Consider the following 23,255-nt stretch of genomic DNA (forward strand, 5'->3'; position numbering starts at 1 on the left):
CGGGCTTTTCCGATTTTGAAAGAGATGTTGTCAAGGTTAAGATTGCAGAGGAACTAGATGTTTGGATCAAGTCACTTTGTATCTTGATTTCTGTCGTCAGGTCTGTCACAAGAAAATTAAACGGTTTCAAGTGAATTGAATCAACTAGCAATAATATATTTTGTATTGCCTTGATGCAGTTCCAAGGAAGGCACAAATTAGACAGTCTTTTAACCACGTAGACATGCTGATCGAGTGTTGTTCTGTTTCCCTTGTTTCCTGTCTTGAGTTAAAGTAGTATCAAAGGTTTAATTTAACATTTGCAGATGAAACAAAAACAAAGCTTAAATGCTTCAAAATGATTCTAAAATGTGAGTTAGGGATAGAAACAACCAATATAAAGATGTTTATCAGTGTAATCAATGCTGAGTATTGTTTAATATACAAATGTGAACAATAGTGAATAAACTGTCTATAGTTATACATTTAGCAAAATCAAAAGATATCTCCTTATACCATGGGCTTTATTGCGGAATTTTATGGTTCAGTGGTTGTAGGATGTTTCGTGATAAAACTGACCTACCTATGATTATAAATTAAATGTGGAAATTCGATTTTCACTTTCTTTTTTTTTTAATTAGTGCTCCCAATAGTAAACAGTGAATCTTAATCCGCATTGCTGGAGGTACTGTATAATACAGTATTTGACTGTGATATTGCAGTATGAAATAAAAAAAAAAAACAATTCAAAGCTGGTCTAAGTCATGAAGTGCTGAAAAATGCACTTGTCTGCATCTGCATCGGTTATTTCCATTACTGAAAAAAAAAAACTTGATACAGCGATGAATCCCTGGTTTAATAACGATCACTGAATTCGAAACTATAGAATGATTAACAGACAAGTGCTTTGTCTTCATAATTAACGCCCACCAAGACATCTGATAACGAAACACGTATTACTATCACTCTCCGACAAAATACTCACCGGTGGTAGTTCTGTCTTGACAGCTTCCGGAGCACTCTACTGATACTGTAAGACATCATATGGACAGAAACAGATAAAGCGAGTTAATCATTCCATATTTTTTATTACGTATGCATGTGTTGACATAATTCAGCAATATTTTGTGTGTGTGTGTGTGTGTGTGTGTGTGTGTGTGTATGTTGTGTGTGTCAACGAAGCGAGCATGTTCGGTAAAATTTTGAACAGTTGTAAATCGACATTTCTGTTCAATTTAGGATAACTCAATTTATTTTTCATTGCATCAATGTGTAATGAACAGTTTCGTTTCTTTCATAATAGTGACTTATTGTGTCTGATATCTTATCTGTTCTGTAATGTTTCCAAAGCATTAGTTGTGACCTTGTATCGTATCAATATGGATATCAAAGATATTGAATTGTTCCTATTTTATAGACATTCCTTTTGTCTCAATTTGGTTTACTCCATTTGATGTGTACATTTTAATTTTGATGTTGAAGTCATAGTGTATGCGTGTGATACGTAATTCTTTAAAAACTGTATGCTTTCACAAAATCTTGAAACTTGCAAGAACACCAAGTTTGACTTTTTACTATCAATCCTCAAGTGTAAAACCGTATTTCCTGTCACAAGCAACGAAATATTTACGTGGGGCCATTATAATCTATGATTTGTTTACCACGGTGGTTTCCAGAAATGTTATCCTCCCACTGACAAGACATTTGCAGCTGCGACGTTTGCTCTGTTTCTTGTTTTTATTTTTCTCTACGGACATAGGTTAAGGTCTAGGTTTTGGTAGGTTTTTAAGTTTAGTTTGGCGTGAGGGGTAGAATAAGAGTTAGGGTAATCTTTGTGGGAAGAATATATGTTTGGCTCAGCGTGCAGATGTTTTATGAGGGCCACTGTCGGAGGAGCAAATGTCATGAACACCTCTCCTAACTGCTCCTGCTGACCATGACTTTGAAAAAGAAATGTATGACATTGAAGACTCCCTATTTTTGGGGATTTTTTTTTCTGTATTCTTTCTTGACCAAATTGCTTCCTGGCACCATTATTTGTATAATGGAGAGAAAGAGAAAAGTGCAGAAAAAAAATCAAAACATTTTTTTTTTTGGTATTATGAGTGCATCGTATTTGTAACCCTGCATCACAAATCCAACAGAAACTCGTCAGACACAGATCTTAAGTTCAGGGCAGATTCTGAAAGAGCAGTCTCTAAGCTTTAAAATGATCTTCAACTCAATTAAAATGTGACCGTGCACCTCAAAACGAACATAAAGTCGCACACACTGATTTTGCGTGAGGACTGAAAATAAGTGAAATGGGTCAACCCAGCCGAACTGGACTTGTTCATATTTTCTGAAAGAGCGGGTCTTCTTTTACGTTATGCTAAAATTTAGTATCATAAAACAGGCAGGAAAGTTTGTTTTTTCAGCAGTTTATCTCGAACATTTTTGGTGGAATAGTGTGATTAGGTGTGTCTTAAGAATCCCTTTTTCATTTCTGAAAAACCTTGTCCACACTCTTCACTTTCAACTCTAATAACTTTTGAAAAGATAGTGCTACTTCATTGAAAGTTGGCATTAATTATGGACAGAATGTGTTAATGAGGCATCTTTAATTTCCGTTTAATTTGATAATCCCTTCATTGTTGTTACTCTGGTGGTTTACTTCCTGTTTTTTGTCCCATTCATCGCACAGCCAGCACGGTTTGCTAAAGATTAAACGCTTGAATAGACACTGTACTATAGAGCCTCTTTTCTCAGTTCCCACTTTTCCTGAGTTTGTGCTTTCTTTCCAATATTTAGATAGGTTAGGAGAGTCCATTTGGTTTGAATTATACATCATTTTAAAGCTTAAAGTCTGCTCTTTCAGAATATGGTCTTAACTAAAAATTCATGTCTGGCGACTTTTTGTTTGTTTTGAGGTGCAGGGTCACAAATGGACTCCCTTAACCTCCCTAAATATTGGAAAGAAAGCGCACACTTCAAAAAGTGTGAACTGAGGAAAAAAGCTTTGAAGTACAGGGTCTATTCAAGCGCTTAATTTTTTACCAAACCATGCTAGCTGTACAATGAATGGGACAAAAAGCAGGAGGTAAACCACAGGAGCAGCAACAATGAAGGGGTTATCAGATTAGGCTGAAATTCGGCATGGTATTTCAACACATTCTGTCCATGATTGATGTAAACTTTCAGAGCAGTCGCATTAAACTTCCAAAAGTTAAAAAAAGAGTTGGAAATGAAGGGTGTGCAAAGATTTATTTTTTTTCCAAGAAATGAAAAGGTGCCTCTAAGACATACATGATCTCATTACTTTACAAAAAATGGTTGCAGAAAAACTGCAAAAAAATACACTTTCTCATTCACTTCACAATTACAAAGTCAAGAACAACGAAGAAAAAGAATGATTCCTTTAGAAAATAATAATATGGAAAATTCAAAATTGACTTGGTTCATCTGTTTCATATTTTTTAAGTCCCCACGTAAAATCAAGGGTTGCGAATTTTTGTCGGTTTTGTGACGCACGGTCACATGGGTGATAGCCTCATTTTCAACTACGTAGTTTTGGGCACAGGTAATTATTCACGACATGCAAATGCAGTGAAAAAGTTCAAACATTTTAAAAACTTACCTTCTTAAAAAGTTACAAAACGATCCAGACAGTGACCTATGCAGCACTCTCTTGTCTCTGTAATTATTATTTTTGTCTATTTTTCTCTTAATTTCCCTTAAAATGCTTAGGGTTCTTCCAAATGCATTATGCGCTACACAAGAACGGTTGTTGCGACATAAATTGTCGCCCAGTCAAAAATTGTCGTCCCCGGCTCGGGGCGACAATTTGTATTTTGTGACGGAGTTGGCGACATAAATTGTCGCCCCCTCACAAATTGTCGTCTGGCGACAATTTTTGATGCTTGTGCAGTTCACAATTTTTGACCTCGATGGTGACAATTTGTGATGGCAAAAACAATTGTTGAGACATAAATTGTCGCCCCCGGCTCGGGGCGACAATTTGTGACAGAGTTGGCGGCACAAATTGTCGCCCGTCACAATTTGTCGTCTGGCGACAATACGTGATGCTTGTGCAGTTCCCAATTTTTGGCCTCGATGGCGACAATTTGTGATGGCAAAATGAAACGTAGCTGCACAAATTGTCGCCCCCAGGTAAGGGCGACAAATTGTGACGGAGTTGGCGGTACAAAATGTCGCCCGTCACAATTTGTCGTCTGACGGCAATATGTGATGCTTGTGCAGTTCCAAATTTTTGACCTCGATGGCGACAATTTGTGATTGCAAAATGAAATGTAGCTGCACAAATTGTCGCCAGCAGTGCACTGTGAATTGCGTTGTTGCAGTGGTTGCTCCGGTGTTATGCTTTGGTGGGGTGGGTATGACTGTTAAGTTAAGCGTATGTGTGTGTGTGTGGGGGGGGGGGGGGGCTGCATAGCTGCATAGCTGTGTGCGTGCGTGTGTGCGCGCGTGTGTGTGTTTGGAGTATAATGATATGATATGTGGAAACTCTGCAGTAAGTTGGTTGTATAGTGGTAGTGGTTTGTTTGTCTGTGTGTATACGTGTGCCTGTATGCGCACGTGTGTCTGGTTGTGTTTGTGTTTTGATGTTTATGCGAACGAACGAGCAGCAGGCACTACTGTGGCAATGAAACTGTCTTCAGCGTGTATGAGCACGTGTTTTATGGAGTTCACAGCGGCGTTGATTTCAAAATATTATGGGTGTGTCAATTTCAGCGGTGAGGCGGGCTAGGAGAGAGAGACCGAGAGAAAAGGCATACGAGGGCGGTACCCTCCCTAAATGTTATCTGTCTTTGTTTATTTTTTCACTGCTGTCACATTCTTACATAAGTCGTAACTTCAACTTCCATATCAGTGTTCTTTGCCACGGAATAAGTTTGGCATGCTTTATGCATGAACGAATGATTTCGACTCGCCGTAAATAACTTCTCAATCGTTAGTTGATTTTAGCACAAACATTTTAGCACGAACGTGGCGTCCCGCCACGTTCTCATACAGAGCCATTATTTACTAAACATGAGATTTTGAAAATTAAAGATTTGTATTTTTTTTTTCAACTTGGTCAGTTTATGTTTAATTACAATGTAAGTGCACTTCCCAGTATTTTCAATTCAATGTTCCCACGGAACCAGTCTTTTCATGATTATTCCACTAGACAATCTAATGAGTTTCATTTACCCCTCCTGAGAATTTTATTGGCTCAGAATACATTTATATATACCGGTCCTAGATTTTGGAACTCACTGAGCTGTGAAATAAAAAATTCCCCATCTTTGTATTCTTTTAAGCGCAAGTTGAAACTTTTTTTATTAAATCCTCCCTGATATGTTTTCTTTTTTCATTAATAGCTATAGTTTTTGTTAGCCTCAGGGTTCATCATCCACCCACCAATTATTCAATCACTGAATTCATTATTACGTAAAGAAGTAGCCATTACAATCCTTGCTCAGCTGCATGCAGCACCAACTCTATGAAGCACATTCTCTACCATCCTCTGTTCCATTTCCCTTGTTCAGCGTGTAGGTATTCTCTCATTCTCTTTTTTTTTTCTTTCTTTCCTTCCATACTTTTCATCTATTCTAGCAAGTTGTGTAATGTTGTTGTGTTTCTTCTGTTTTATCCCGTCCTGTCGTATATTATATTCGTCACAAGTGTTTGTAGTAATTCATAGGTTTTATGAGTGGTTCACAATCTACAAGCTTTGCTTTTTAGTGGACCTCTCTATTCTTTCTTCCTCTTTTTTCAACTGAAGCATGACTTTGACTTTGACTTTTTTTTTGCCAGTATGCGCTCCTATGTTTATTGATACCATTAATTAATTGCAAGGACAAATGTTCTTTGTTTATGATGTAAAACCTGATCTATCTTGTGTTATGTTTCTGTTGAAAAAGAAAAAAAAAGAAGAATGAAAATAAATGAATTGAACTGTCATATGCACACCGCAAATACATACGTATTTATACACAAACACCATCAAACACTCAAACAAATCCTCATAATGCATGTAAACCACCTCAATTTTTTCCTTCATATTTACTGATTTCATTCAAATCATTCATAAATCAACCCATTCTGGGTGTAACGTGAACAAAAACGGTACAATTGCAATTCAAAACACAAACAAATCCATTTGTCAATTTATACTACAAATAATCTCACTTCAACATAGATAACTCGATTATGAATCAATCCTACTAACAATTTCTTCACGAGAAAGTTTTGACATGTACCAAACCTATATCCCTTGAATAAATTGGATCATGTAACTCCTTCTCACTTACAAGGGCATATACAAAAAACAAAACAAAAAACAAAACAAATATACTAAACAAATCTAAAGATGAAATCATTCATAAAAAACCCGACCAACCCTTCCCCTGCCAACCGAAACAAATATACATCTATCATGAATATTAAAACCTACCGATATCTGTCATAACATTTATCCCACCAACCCCCGATTAACCAAAACCTAAATCATCCCACATCCACATTCACCAACCCACATCACACACACATACACACACCCACACACACACCCGAACCGATACCACCTTCCTTCCTGATGAAACAACTTCCCAATGTTGATACTTAAGACAATAGGTCATAATGGACCGTACGCATCCGCCCGCACGCAAGCACCACTCCGAATACAAATACAAATTCGTTAAACAAACTTATCAAACTCAAAGCTGCTGATAAATAATCAATATAACTGGAATGCCAGCAACAGCTTACCCCTCCCCACGCGCAGCCAAAACACATAATAAACACATTCTTTCATAATATACGATAACACACACATACGCTCATACACACACACACACACACACGAACGGACACTCAATTACCATGTGCGCGCGCACATACACACTTCCTTGAAAGCTTACCGTGACTTTTTACATGGCTTGTTTGCACGGATGTAGCAATGTAAGTTACGATTTGGTGTTTCAATGACTATGCCAAGAATGATATCACCGACCAAAATGTGCTTCGAGGGCGGGCGACAACTTTTGCCGTCAGCCCTCATCGTAAATTGTCGCCTTTGTCAGGGGGCGACAATTTCTGTCGCAACAACGGTATTATTGATAATAATAGTAATAATTGCATTTATATGGCGCTTCATACTGGCGTTTCTAAGCGCATACAAAAAGACTAGAAGACTAGAAAACTAGAAAAACACAATAACATTAACAAAACCAGCATATTAACAGTAACAAAAGGAAAAAGAAAAAAAATGCATATCATACAATGATACAATAATAAATAACTGACTGCGTGCGCCTCCAGGAAAAAAAAAATCATTACAACTTATTAAACAGGTGAGTTTTGAGAAGAATTTTAAATGATTCGACAAATGGGGCATTCTGAATATAAAGAGGGAGTTTATTCCAAAGAGTGGGGGCAATGGAAGAGAAGGCTCGGTCACCACAACGGGTTTTTGTACGTGGGCCATGAAGTAATTGGAGTGAGGAGGATGAACGGAGGGGTCTGGCAGAAGAGGAGGAGCGAAGAGAGACTAGGTTTTGAAGATTCTGTGGGTGCAAGATTACGTGTGATTTTGTACGTCAAAAGTAGGATCTTGAAAGTAACACAGGAATGGACCGGTAGCCAATGGAGTGAACGGAGTACAGGAGATATATGGTCATGTCTCCTACCAAGGGAGACTAATAATAAATGATGATAATGATAATGATGATGATAATAATAATGTGTTAAGTTGAACTTTGAATACGCAGGTACGGATTCTCTCAAGTTAACTTTGTGAAAACTAATAGCTTTCCTCCATTAAACATAACATGTAAATTTCCGATGCATGACCGTCCACACGTGACGTCATTCAGAGCAGACTGCATAGAGATTACAAATTCAAGTACTGTCCAGTCCCATATAGTCCTTTACGTCCTGTAATAAATCAACTGATTTATAGCCTTATTTGTATGGAGGTGGGAGAGAAAATCCGAACAAAAACAATCAAAAAAGACTACAAAGTAGGCCTATCTCTAAAAAAGACAACGCGTCCTTTGTTGTGTATAGTTGACCTTTGAATGCGCAAAACAAGGATTGTTCTAATTTAAAAAATAAAAAACATACCTTTGTAAACACCGAGCCTTAGCATTCCTCCACAAAACTATTTAATATCTCCAGAGCATGGCTTTCCACACAAGGCGTCATCCAAAGGGGTCTGCTCAGAGCAGTTGAACATTCTGGAACAGTTGCATTCGTCCCCTCGAATGGACGCATACACGAGGTCAAGTGCCTTGCAGGACTTCATGCAGCTCCATGGAGTTATAGACCCATTATACTCCGATAGGTTTGCATTCAAATCCGCTATCAGACAGTGCGGCTCGAAGCAGCCGAGTTAAGTTGCACCTATCGATGAGGTATATGAAATCGTAACCTAAACAGTGATAGTAGTGTATATAATTCTTGTTTTACTGATTTGAAAGGAAAGCGTTTTTCATCCAAAGACTGGCATCATAAAACTTGAAATATTCAGACACCGGACTTGGAATAACATTATTTCGTATATGAAAATTGCATGCACTATTATAAAGGGATATGTTTTGTACGACGCACTTAACTTTTCTCCCTGAATGGGTATTTCCAGCAATAACCCCTCCCCCCCCCCCCAAAAAAAAAGTCACCTATTAGTGGGTATGTCCATATACTAAAAACAAAAACAGATAAATGAACGGTAATTACTTTGTTGCAAATGATGTCAGGCATCTTTTCATCACATCCATCCCAAACCAGACGCCCTCTCTCCTTGAAGAGCCATTCACTAATTAAAAAAAAAATCCACTACTGGGTCCCGTTCGATAGACTTTGTACACTTTTTAGATCGACGTATTTCCTGATATTTTATCAAAGAGTGTGCAGCAGATCTGTCACTTACACAAGCTCCCTCATATGCAAAGACGTCGATGGGAGGGGGGGGGGGATGGTTCCCCCAGGGGGACACCCCCTCCCACCTCCCATCCCATCCCCTCGCTTACATGATATTAAGTGTATGATACAAGAAGTTAATTTAAATGATACCATTTTATAGCCAAATTGTTCAATAATAATTTACAACAACAGAATTCATAAAGTTCTCACCGTTGGAGGGAGATGCAAAGTGGGATGGAAGTGGGAGCAAAAAAATGAAAACTTTTAGTTCTTGTTTTGGTTTGTTTGTTTGTTTGTTTGTTTGTTTGTTTGTTTATTTTTTTGTTTTTTTGCTTGTCAGACAACTTTCGGCGGAAAATAAGTGCTTAAAAGTATGAAGAATTTTTTTGTTGTTGTTCAATTAAATTCAATAAAGCGGTAATATGGATATCCATTTCTTTGTATGTAATAACGTAGTAGATATTTTCCTGTAGCTACTAACTGTATTCTTCAATTTTTTTCGATTTAAGTCAATAAAGCAATCATCCCAGGGGCATCGTTCCGTTTCAATGATGGTGGGTGGGGAAGGGACTTTGAGTTGGAATATCGGTGCGAGGGAGCGGAGCGACCGGGGGGGGGGGGAGGTGTGGGAGGGGGGTATCCCCCCTTGCACACGAGGAAAATTTTGCATTTTAAGACCTGAAATTCAGCGATCTGGTGCACGCTTTTGGTGAAATTTGGGATTTTTTCCTATCAAAAAAAGTAAAAAAAAAGACATATTCATAGATAATTGAATGACTACATCGTGGTATTTCAGCTCTTGCTCCGCCTGTGCGACATCACTGTGAAGGCCTATAAATAGTGGGGCTTATCACGGGCGTAGCCAGGATTTGATCTTTAATAGGGGGAGTGGATACATGCGAGGAAGCGAAGCGAGGTAGGGGGAGGGTGTGGGGAGGGGGATGTCCCCCCTCCCACGGTTAGAGCTTTTTGAATTTTGATGTTTTAAATGGTGCAAATTGATGCATGTTTTATGTGTTTTATCGACTTGAAACAGTCCCACTTGTTTGAGATAGCAGAATATTTCAATGTCGATTAGTATTGAACAATTTGCCTTAAATGATTTCACTTAAATAAAATTCTTGTATTAATTCTTCCACTGAGTATGCCCCCCCCCCCCACGGTGAGAACTTTTTGCATTTTGATATTGTACATGGTGCAATTTGATGCATGATTTTGCGCGTTTTGTCGACTTCAAACAGTCCCACTTGTTTGAGATAGCAGAATATTTCGATGTCGATTATTATTGAACAATTTGCCTTAAATGATTTCATTTAAATACAATTCTTGTATTAATTCTTCCACTGAGTGTCATGAACGCGACCGAGCCCGAGCACGCGGAGTGAGCGAGGGGAGGGGGTGGGACGGGGTTTTTCCACCCCCCCCCCCTCCCACGGTGAGAACTTTTTGCATTTTGATGTTGTACATGGTGCTATTTGATGCATGATTTTGCGAGTTTTGTCGACTTCAAACAGTCCCACTTGTTTAAGGTAGCAATCTATTTCGATGTCGATTATTATTAAACAATTTGGCTATGAAATAGTATTATTCAAATAAACTTCTTGTATTAAATCTTACACTGAATATCACAAACGCGACCGAACCCGAGCGAGCGGAGGGAGCGAGGGAGGGTGTGTTCCCCCTCACAAGGTGAAAACTTGTTGCATTATGATGTCGTAAATGGTGCAAATTGATGCATGTTTTTACGTGTTTTATCGACTTGAAACAGTCCCACTTGTTTATAATAGCAGAATATTTTAATGTCGATTATTTTTTGAACAATTTGCCTTAAATGATTTCATTTAAATAAAATTCTTGTATTAATTCTTCCACTGAATGTCATGGACGCGACCGAGCCCGAGCGAGCGGAGCGAGCGGCGGGGTAGGGGAGGGGAAGGGGTGTCCCCCCTCCCACACTGAGAAGTTTTTGCATTTTGATGTTGTAAATGGTGCAATGTTTGTGTGTTTTATCGACTTGAAACAGTCCCACTTGTTTAAGGTAGCAGAATATGTTGATGTAGATTACAATAAACAATTTGCCTACAAAATGGTGTTATTTGAATAATTTCATTGTTTTAGTTTTTATGATGAATAATAGCATTATCACGAACGCTGTCTGTTAAGCAATTCAAACAGAAAAAGCAAGCACACGAGGATGTAGATACGGGGCATTTCTCCTCCCACACGAAGGTGATTTTGCATTTTCAGACCTGAAATTCAGCGATCTGGTGCAAACTTTTCGTGGAATACTTGGAATTTGTTCCAGCACCCCCCCCCCCCCCCCCCCACAAAAAAAAGAAGAAGAAATAATTGAAGAAATAAATAGGGCTTTTTCAGGGAAGTGTTAGAATCATGGAATTTAGCTCTTATTCCGAGTGTGCACCATCTTTGTGTAATATGTAGAAAGTCTAATGAGGTAGAGCTTAGGGGGAGGGTGTTGGAGGGGGAACACGCTTTTGCGTTATTAGAATTGAAATAAAGGGATCTGAAGCACACTTTTGGCAACGTGTTTGGGGGAAAATTCGGAAATTGTCATTCCCCAAAGTATACTAAGACTATAGAGGGGACCAAGCAATGGGGGGGGGGGGGGCTGGCAAGATACTTCTCCCATATTCGAGGGAGCTTTTATTCAGTTTTAGAAGTGAAATTCAACAATCTGGTGCACACTTTTGTTGGAATATTTGAAAATTTGTCAATCAGAGAAGGTGGGAGGGGATAAGCCCTATTATATTCCCCCTTCCTACACGAGGGAGATTCTGTATTTTCTGACTGCATATCAACGTTTTGGTGCACACGGTTTGTGGCATATTTGGAAAACTGTCTATGTTCAAAGTGTAACCACAGTCTACTTGTATGCATGGGGGGGGGGGGGGACGGGCGAGCAGGGAGAAGGCGTGGGCGAGTGCTAACACCATCTTTCCAGTTTTCTATCAAAAACCGCAAGAAAATTTTCCTCATTTCGGGAATCATTGAGGTTCATAATGATATCTTTGCCCCTCCCCTCATCCCCGTCCGCGCTCCCCGTCCTCCAGGATCGACGCCCCTGCATTCGAGGGTACTTTTGCATTTTTAGAAAAAGTCAGATGAAAATATCTCGTAAACATGTAATCTGGGAAAATTTCAATCCCAGAAGTGTATACTATTCTTCTCTTTTTTTTTTTGGGGGGGGGGGAACCCTCCATTAATTGAAAGTATCTAGATATCTCCTTTCACCCACGGAACATTTGCATTTTCTAAAACTGAAGTAACAGACATGGTTGCACACTTTAGATGAAACGTTTTAAAATCTGTCAATCTAAAGTTTATTAAGTGGAAAGGACTGAAGTATGGAAGGGGTTAGGCCTATCCCCCTCTTACGCGAGGGAGATTTTGTATTTTCAGAATTGAAATTCAGCCATCTTTGGGTGAAATATTTAGACAGTTTTCTATCCCCCCCCCAAAAAAAAAAATAAATAAAAAAATAAAAACATTTCCACATCTCGGATGTTACGAGGAGGAGCAAAATGATATGTTTGTCCCCAATACTTTTATGGGGGAACCATCCCCTTCACCCTCCATCGACGCCTCTGCATATGAGGGAGCTTTAGAAAGTGAAAGATCTGCTGCACACTCTGTGATAAAATATAACAATACGTCAATATCAAAAGTTTACAAAGTCTATCGAAAGGTACCCAGTAGCGGAGCTTTTGCATATTAGTTGTGGCGGTAGCTGGACAATTTTCCATAAAGAAAGTTCGAGATTTGTCCTCATCTCGGGAATTGCTTGGGGGACAAATGATTTGTCTGCCCCCAACATTTCCGTAGGGGCGGGGCAAATGCCCCTTTGCCCCATTACCGTTTCAGGAATGATTCAGGAAATGGAGGGGGGTTCAATTATGGTGGTATAGTTTTTGTTATTGTTTGTTTGTTTTCGTACATAATTTGCAGATGGTCCCGAGTTGCTCGCGTCAGAGCATGTTTACATGTAAGCCTATGCTATTGGACGTTGTCAACGTCTGGACCATACCTTATGTCGATATTACTTTCTTCGCGAGCGAGCGAAGCGAGCGAGCGCTTGAGAAAATTATGTATACATTATCCTACAAGATAGAATACTGTTCAGCTTCGTTACCTGTCTGAAGGCGGGCGTTATACGAACGTCATGCAATATGCCAAAATTGATACAACCACATTTCTGCTTCCTCCATTTTTCTCAAATTTCAGGGGGGGGGGGGGAAATGAAATTGTACAGGCCATCCCCTCTCCTCCATTTCAGGGGGGATATAATCCCCCCATCCCCGGGATTGGTCGAACACTTATAGAACAGACTAAGGATTTGAACTTCGCGCGTTTGGCCTTACACCCCCTCAAACTCAACAGTTGGACAAATTGTGTACCTACGCCCTACGCCTTACGAGTCCCTTACGAACGCCTTAGAAATTCGAAGAGTTGTTCGTAAGAACGCCGTACGAATCTCCGTTCGTAAGGCACTCTTACGAAAGACGTAAAGAGGCTACGAACTTACGAACGGTCTATTTAACTTTATACGAACGGTCTGCGAACGCTGGTTTCGTACGGCCTTCTTAAGAAGAGCTTACGAAATTGTCTGAAAATCGTTCCTAAGGCGTTCGTAGCAGTTCACAAAGGCATTTGTGACCGAGCCTTGAGCTATGGTCACAAAGTTCCATACGAACGATGCGTTCTACGAATGTCACTGTTCGTACGAATTCTGGAGTTCGTAGAGATTCGTAGAGATTAGGAATTTCGTACGAACGCTGTTTAAATCGCAATAACAACTTAAGACCTTTTAGAGAATTCAAAGCACACGGTATACACGGTATTAGAGAAAGCAAAGCACACGGTATAGAGAATAACAGGAGCGCTAATATTTATCACTTGGTTCAGGTTATATTTTAGTACACAATGTAATAGCAACCCATGTACCCGATACTCATAAGTGATGCGATAATCTTTATACTTTTGATATGGTCAATGATAAATAAGTGACTGATATTTTTATTCATGTTGATTGTTGCCATTTAAGTATGTATTCTTACAGCGTGAGGTAAAATTATTATTTCCTTACAGTTTTATCTATGAATATAATATTTACGAGTGTATATGATCATTATGTATTGTTCTCATGCAATAATGACTTCTAATATTTCATTGTGTATACAGTTGTACTACTCCGCAATTCAGCCATTTGGCTGCCAAGGCAGTATCATGAATAAACCTGATTGAATTGAATTGAATTGAATTGAGAAACGAAATGATTTTGAGTTATACAATGGCATTAGAATTCGTATGTTTTTCGTAAGAATGCCTTGAGTTATTCTTTCGTCAGACTTTGGAGTTTTAGGGTTGTTAAAAAGACGCTGCCGTGTCCTGTCGAAAATTCTGTAACAGATTAAAGTTTAATATTTCAAGATGGCAGTAGTGCAAAGGAGACTACAACTACAGCTGCATCTGCAAGTAGAGGAGAAGGAGGAGGTTGTTGCTCCAACTCTCCCCTCTCGCTCCTTCCTCCTCATCTCCCTCCTTTCTTTTCTTCCTCTTTCCGTCTTTCCCTTTGATTGCCTTCCCTTTTGGTCCCATATTTAGCAGAAATACTTTCTGATCGAACACTTATAGAACAGACTATGGATTTGAACTTCGCGCGTTTGGCCTTATACCCCCTAAAACTCAAAAGTTGCCCAAATTGTATACCTACGCCTTACGAGTCCCTTACGAACGCCTTTCAAACTCGAAGAGTTGTTTGTAAGAACGCCGTACGAATCTCCGTTCGTAAGGCATTCTTACGGAAGACGTAAGACAATTCTAGTTCGTTCTTCACTGCCTTGAGTAAAGGCTAAGTACGCCACTCGTAATGCGTTTCTAACAGTGATCTACGAGGATGCAGCATACACTGTATTACTACTTGCACAGCACGGTTAGTCTCTATTCAGACGAAGAGATGGATATCTAAGGCTCAACCGCATTGACTAAAGACCATAGTCGTGAGTAATTTGCTCATTTGGAAATGATATCTTACCGTGATACACAAATTTATGCCCAATAAACAAAATAACACCACCAAGGTTTTGCCACCTCAGGTGGTACCAATATCCGGCCTGGCCCATCGACTAAGGTGGATGAAATCTTTCGTTTCGAAAGGCTGTTCGAAAAGAGACATACTTTACCAGTGAATTAGAAGAAATGGTATATTACAAGCCTGTCAGGGTTATTACTCAAACGTTTGAAAGCCCACATGCAAGGGAAACATGAAATGCTACCTCAAAGAAGAATTTCCAGAAATAACGCCGGTGAAATATGGTTGCTAGCTCACCTTCTTCATAGTTTTCGTTTTGGATGTACAGTGAACTCAAATTCTTGAAGCCCTGAGTTTCCACAGAGAAGAGGAATATTCCCAGGAGCATCAACAAATAGGTCATAGTGCAGAGCGTTGGCTGTATCTACCACCAGCAAGTTTGCTTTGTGACAGTAGTTTCCCGGATGAGATGAAGATTCTCAAGTAATATTTCAAACAGCACTACATACTGTAGATTAGCATTGTGCTTATAGTTTGGGAATAGCCATCTGCCCACAGCAACAACCAACACCGAACGCTGAACTCATTTGACCTGCTAATTTGCAAAACACAGACACACAGACACATACACACATACATACGCGAAAAATACACACTCTCATACAAAAAAAAAGCTTTGAAATTACACATACGATGTAATCTAAAACGAATGAATCTAAAATGTAATCTAAGATGTAATATAAAATGAATGAAAGGAACTTTCATTCATTACCCATTTTAACAATGGACAGAAAGTACACTCTCAAAAAAATGAAAAGACAACCCTAAGACAAAAGACAAAGAGACAAAAGATGTTTTGTCTTTTCAAGTGTTCATTTTCACTCAGCGGGTTCATTGCAATAATGGAACAAAGAGGAAACACAAAACACCATAGTAACCGCTACGGATTAATTGACTATGAAACTGAAAGTTTTTACAATCATGAAGTACATCAACGTTATTCAAGCATGGTGTCAGTATGAAAGCATCATCCTTTCAAAAGTTATTAGAGTTGAAAGGAGAAAAAAAAAAGTTTTCAGGGTTTCCCAGGAGTTCCATGCGTCCTGTGAAAACTAATTTTGCATCTCCTTGCAGTATGTTTTATAACACAACAAAGTTATAAAGAAGTAAATCTGTATGTCTAGGTAGAGAAGGCGTATGAAAAATAGCTTCTTAGGCATGTATCTCCATGAAATATAAGGAAAACAACTTCCGGCTAAAGTCAGAAACTGTATGGAACACACACGCACATGGTATACCTGCGTACACAAAAACATATACAAACACTCACAAACCTGAAGTTAAAGTGACGTCAACGAGTGAAGACGGCAATCGAAGGTAATGGAAATATCAGCACATTCTCCTCATTTTACATTGATATTTATACATAATTTGTTTGAACATATTACATTTGGTTTGTTTGTTAATTTGTGTGTTTGTTTGTTTGTTTTGGTAGAGCTGAAGTTACATGTGTGCTATATAGTGCACAGCCTGAACAGAAATGTGTTCTAAACTGCAGCAAAATGAACAAGACATCTTAAGTGAAATCTAGGTCTCTTTATCCATAAGTCGTACAAATAGTAGCAGATGCAATGGTCCAAACGAAGCGTCTTGTCAATCAAGAAACACAATATTTTGGTACATTTTTTTTTCTTGGAAGCTTTGAAAGCAATTACGTACAATGTATTAAGAATTTGAAACTATATAATATAATTGCATATATATACAAGATGTATATATATATATATATATATATATATATACATATATATAAATTATATATATATATATATATATATATATATATATATATATAATAGATGAAATTTATTATTGTTTGTTTAATTCCATCATCCAAAAAGAAAAAGAAAACATGATTCAAAACGGTACTCGTTGTCAATTTGTCAGGGGATCGTCCGAGGGGGGAGAAGAGTTTACAGACCTTTCAGCTGCCTTGTTTGGAGGTTTTACTTTATTCAGTCACTTGTGTTATTTGCATAATATTTCCTCGTCGTAACATTAGATTTTGGACATTCCAGGGACGAATCTTTGGAAGATTAAAACATGTTAACGACAATGAGACTTTATCATTCACCATGTCTATCACAGAGTATTGAAAGAAAATTTACCCTTAACCACAAGTCCTCCTTTTGGTATGGAGGGTGGGGTTGGGGGAAGATGAGGAGGTGGAAAAGCAAAACGGGGGGGGGGGGGAGGAACTTTCTCACTACATTTGGATTTTTTGATAATTTTCAGATATGTATGCATTATTTCATAAAGACGTGTAAAAAGAGATTGTTTCGTTTGCAGCTTAGAAAAGAATTATCTCAAACCCAAAACACATTCTACTCAGACACAAATATTCAGGCAAACACACACACGCACACACACACGTACACACACTCTCACACACATACACACAAACGCTCTCACGCGACTCAAGTACCAAGAATGAGACAAGATAAAGAAACTGACAAAGCGGACAAAGTAAAGAAGCAAGGAAAGAATCGCATGGGGTCATTTAGTTATCAAGCAAAACTTCTGACACTTCTGCTGGAGTTCCTCCATTTTAAACGTCATAACATCACTTTATACCCCTTTAACAGAAGTAACAAATTTCTTCATCGTTAAAAAAACAATGTTTCCAGACAACGTACTTTATGAAAACATTGGGTAATACACGGTTTACACCTCAGATTTAAGCACACACACACACACACACACACACACACACACACACCGAAACACACACGAAAAGTAACCCCTTGCGTCACTCTATGATCCGCTCCATTTTAACAAAAATACCGGTTGGATTCTGTCTTTGGTTTCTTTCTTTTTTTCGAATCTGTAGTATTTATTTTTTTCTTTTGATATAATGAAATATCCAGTTTTGTCATTGTGACAAACATAAATGTCTTAAATACCTATCTCTTTAAAATATACAAGCTTGTGAAAGGAGTCTAACTTTCAAGGTTGTAAAGTGGGACACTTGAAAAAAAAGGAGATAAGAATGGAACTTTGAAATAACAAGATAACCGGCAATCGCATGTAATCAAGGAATAGAAACACAATTGTTGCTGTCACTCACAATAGAAGGTTTACGTGACGCCATCGTAATCTATGCTCTCCCTGTCATGTTAGTTTCTAGTGATACCCCTCTCCCATTTGCTCACAGTGATCACGCTGACACATGACTACTTTAAAAACTTAAATGATCATTCTGTTTTCAAAACCATTTCTTCAACCATTATACAGTCAAAACATATATATCTGACCGTACATCACAAAACGAACAAAACGTCGCACACACTGATTTTGTGTGACTACTGAAAATAGGTGAAATGGGTCAATGGGTTTTGTGATGCAGGGTCATATATATATATATATATATATATATATATATATATATATACAATTACAACCACATGCAAGCAAAAAATATGCGTGCAATAATTAAATCTTATGTCAGAAAATGGCATACTTGACCGTGCATCAAAAAACCAACAAAACCAGTCGCACCCCTTGAATTAATGTGGGGAATCAAAAAAGTGAAACGGGTCAACCAAGATTTTCATATTATCTGAAAGAGTTATCCTTCTTTTGCTATATTCTTTAGTTATCAAAATCATAACATGAATGGGAAAGTGTGTTTTCACAGTTTTTCTGCACCCCCCCCCTTTTTTTGGGGGGGGGGTAGAATGATCATGTTTGTCTTAGAGGCCCCTTTTCATTTCTTAAAATCCTTTGCACACTCTTCACTTTCAAGTCTAATAATTTTGGATAGGATAACACTTCTGTTTTGAAAATTTTACAATTTATTACTCATGGACAGAATGTGATATAGAACATGCTTAATTTCGCTTCAATTTGATGGTCTCTCCATTGTTGCTGCTCCGATGGTTTACAACCTGTGTTTTGTTCCTTTCATTGCATAGCTAGCACGGCTTGGTAAAGATCGCACTTGAATACTCCCTGTATTTCAGAGCGCCCATTTCAATTAAGTTATGTATCATTTTAGAGCGTAAAGTCTACTCTTTTAGAATCTGCCCTTTAAACTAAAAGTCCATGCCTGGCGACGTTTCGGTGATTTTGTGATGCAGAATCACATATAAAAGAAATTGAAATGTCATGGACCCTTGTGAAGAACGGCTTGTATCGATGGGGCCCAGTAACAAATCTTATTCTGACACAAATCAAACCTCATATTATACAAACATTTTACAAATTTTACACAGACATACCCACCCTCTCACAGTTTACAGGCACAGTTTACAGCTCTACGAATATCACGGATGAACAGATTATATTTAAGAATGTAGTAAAATGGATAAACATCAGCGACATGACTGGAAAACAAAAGCGTCACTTCCCAAATTTATATTTTTGTTAAATATTTCCGCCTTCTATTATAAGTAAAATAGTAGTATTATCAATATGAAAATTGTACATAAATATTAAAGTATTAAATGTAATCAATTCCTGAATTGGTAGAATCTTATTTTCTTTAAATAACTTGAGTATTGGATTATAAAGAATAGAGTACGTTGTTATTCGAATGCCTCTTTTTTGAAGCGTTACAAGTTCCAATAAATGAGACAAGTATGAATTACCCCATACAGCCTTCCACTATGAAAAATGGGTAATATTAGAAGATACATTTTAAAGTAATCTTAAGATATTTTGAGGAAGTATATATTTAACAAAAATTTTAAGCGAAAAATCACCAGTCGTTTATTTCACTTTATGTTCCTTAATGGATTGTGCTCCCTTGCAGCTTAGTTTGTACCGGAGTGAAGAAAGAAAAGTGTAGAAAAGACAAAAATGCTTCCAACAAAAATTTCAGTGAGTATTATGAGTGTGTATGCGTGGGTCTATCGTTTATCGTTTCTGCTTGAATACTCAGGTATGGGGATATTCTTAACTTACCTTTATAAACACTGATTGCCGATCCTCCTCCACAAAACATAAATATATTGCTAGTACACGGCCATCCGCACTTGCTGTCATCCAGAGTAGACTGCATAGAGCAACTGAATGTCCTGGAGCAGTTGCACTCGTTGCCTCGGACGGCGATATACACGAGGTCCTTATCACTGCAGGAGTTGACGCAGTTTGTGTAGATCGACTCGTTACTATTGTACCCAGATAGGTTTGCAATCGTTTCCTCTGTTTGACAGTATGTCTCGAAGCAGCCGTGATAAGTTGCACCTACGTGAATTAAAACATTATTACTGTCGTAATAACCACACTTGACAATATTTCTCTCCTTTCAATCGATTTCTTTCGACTGATTTTCAGCGAAACTAAAGATAAGTGCTTTTGCCTTCTCAAAGGCAAAAAACCAAAACAATTGAAAATACAGGGGACTCCAGTTATAACGAAATCCTCGGGACCGGCAGTTTTCTTTCGTTATATCGGAATTTCGTTGTAACCGAACAAATAAACAATAGAAACACATAGAGTGGATGACATTTCAGCCCACATTTTTACTCCGTTATAACCGGAATTTCGTTATAACCGTGATCGTTATAACGGGAGTGCACTGTAGTTGGATATGTTACTGAGAATAAATTACTTTGTTTATTATGTGAATGAAAATATATATGACTCTGCATCACATCAAAACCAACAAAAAGTCGCCAGACATGGATTTTTAGTTAAGGGCAGATTGTGAAATAACAGACTCTAAGCTTTAAAATGCTGTATAACTCAATTCAAATGGACTCTCCTAATCTATCTAAATACTACAAAGAATGCAGACACTCTGGAAGAGTGTGAACTGAGAAAAGAGGCTCTGAACTAAAGGGTCTATTCAAACGCTTAATCTTTACCAAACCGTGCCAGCTGCGCGTTGATAGGGACAAAACACAGGATGTAGACCACCGGAGCAACAACAATAAAGGGGCTATCAAATTAAGCTGAAATTGAAAATGTTCTATCAGCACATTTTGTCCATGATTGATGGCAACTTTCAAAGCAGTAGCATTATCCTTTCAAAAGTTATTATACTTGAAGGTGGAGAGTTTGCAAAGGGTTTCAAGAAATGAAAAGGGACGTCTGATATATACCTGATCATTCTACTCTCAAAAAAAAAATGTAGAAACAAATGCTAAAAACACACTTTTCCATTCATGTTATTATCCAAGAGTTAAGAATGATGTGGAAAAAGGATAGCTATTTTAGAAACTACATGTATGAAAAAAAAAAACCTCAAGATTGACTCCGTTCACCCATTTTACCTTTTTTGAGCCCTCGCGTAAAATCGAGGGGTGCGACTTTTTGTTGGTTTTGTGACTCCCTGTCACATATAATTCACAAGACATAGCTTCTCTCATTAATCGAATTTTCCACCCCCAGAAAAAAAGAATGTTAGATGGCATTTTTTCAACGGTTTAAAAAATCCACGAATTTCATTTCATTCAAATTCATGACATTCTTCCGTCGAAATGTTTTTCATTGCAACTGATTGACAAATCGCCCTACATCGACGTAAAATAAGCACGGAATGTATTGATCGTTGCTTTAGTAGTAGCCATGATAAAAAAAAAAAAATCACGGGCGTACATACTCCATCCTTTGATCATGGCTACTACTTCAAAACACTGATCAATTCAGTACTTATTGACGTTGATGTAGGGCAATTTGTCAATCAGTTGCAATGAAAAACATCTCGACGGAAGAATTTCATGAATTTTAAAGGACAAGTTCACCTTCATAGACATGTGGGTTGAGTGAATGCAGGAATATTAATAGAACACATCAGTGAGAGTTTGAGGAAAATCCGACAATCCGTTCAAAAGTTATGAATTTTTAAAGTTTTTTCTCAGTCATGGCTGGATGAGAAAACTACCATAGCTTGTGATGTCACACGAGTACAACGGTATAAAGAAAGTATAAAGAAAATTCACCTTATTTTCACTTTTCTCGCATAACAAAGGGACACTCAACTTCTCTCTTTCAGAAGGCAAGGGGAATAATATCCTCAACATACATCAGTAACAAGTCCAAGAAATATGCACTTTGTTCAAAAAGTAAAATTTTGTGAAATTCTCTTTTTATTTTTATTATATCGTTGTACGCATGTGACATCACACACGGTAGTAGTCTTCTCATCCAGCAGTAATTGCGCAGATACTTAAAAAATTTATAATTTTTTTAACGGATTGCCGGATTTTCCTCAAACTTTCACTGATGTGTTCTACTAATATTATTGCATTCACTCCTACGTCGGGAATCATGCTGGGAAGTTGGTAACAAAATATGCACATTTTCAATGACAATTAGTTCTTGAGAATGACATCAATAATCATCTCGTTAATTCCATCCCGAAAAAATTATGGCCTCCCCGAGAAACAATACGCGCCCATTAGTTTAATTTCTTAAAAGACCGGCAATATTTGGGAATTGCAATCCCCTTCCCAAAATCATTTTTCTTCAGCAAAGGCTGACTTCAAAGAATAACACGAATTGCTCCGTTTAAGGAAATTTTTCCAAAGATTCGAAATGCCCGTAGGATATGGTTGGTAGATAATTATTCCTGGAGTCAAGTTCACTTGCTCACCTTCTACATAGTTTTCTCTTGGGATGTACAGGGAACTCCCATTCGCAAAGACCTGTGTTTCCACAGAGGAGAGGGCGATTCCGATGAGCATCGACAAATATATCATACTGTAGACCGTTTGCTGTGGTTGCCACTATCAAATTTGAGCAGTGCCCATAACTGAGTCCACACCTTCCAGGATGAAAACAACTTTTTTGAACTGATACATCCAGCAACATGGCATACCCTAGGTCAGCATTGTGCACACCGTCTGTAAGTAGCTAGCCCTCCTTTCGCGGCGACAATCCACATTCGACGCGGAACCCGTTAGGCCTGCTTTCCTTGAACACACGCAAACGAACACGCTGATTGTGACCTAGGTCATTTGATAGTACACAGTGCAACGCACTTTCACTTCGGTGCCGCGCGGTGCGCGCAGCAAAGTCATTGTTTTGTCATCTACGCGCACACGTAGCCTAAGCCCTAAGGATACCTAAAGACAGCTAAAATGGTTTCAGATGTGGAATAAAATGGGAATTTCAAGGACCCTAGACGTGGAATATAAAGCAAATAATCAACTTTTAGTTTCAGGCAATGAGACAAACTATCACTTCCTCGGCGATCTGAATGTGTACGCTATCTTTCCTCAGCTGCGCTTCGGAAAGATAGCTACATCCAGATCGCCTCGGACGTGATAGTTTGTCCCATCACCTTCACCAACGTTGATTATTTGCTTACTAT

General features: G+C 38.3%; 1 protein-coding gene across 1 annotated transcript in view; it reads right to left on the reverse strand.

The window, feature by feature from the left end:
• LOC139727476 (uncharacterized) overlaps window positions 1-22,726 on the reverse strand; it is a 42,305-nt gene extending 19,579 nt beyond the window's left edge. The window contains exons 1-2 of the mRNA XM_071638450.1: window positions 22,536-22,726; window positions 19,901-20,182 (exon numbers count right to left, since the gene is read on the reverse strand). Of these exons, the coding sequence (XP_071494551.1) occupies window positions 19,901-20,182; window positions 22,536-22,641 (388 nt within the window). The 5' untranslated portion in view covers window positions 22,642-22,726. The remainder of the gene's footprint in view (window positions 1-19,900; window positions 20,183-22,535) is intronic.
• Window positions 22,727-23,255: the final 529 nt, after the last annotated feature.

This window comes from Diadema antillarum, unplaced genomic scaffold (assembly GCF_040938485.1).
Source record: "Diadema antillarum isolate AM-2024a unplaced genomic scaffold, OU_Dant_1.0 seq00000133_RagTag, whole genome shotgun sequence".
Lineage (NCBI taxonomy): Eukaryota > Metazoa > Echinodermata > Echinoidea > Diadematoida > Diadematidae > Diadema > Diadema antillarum.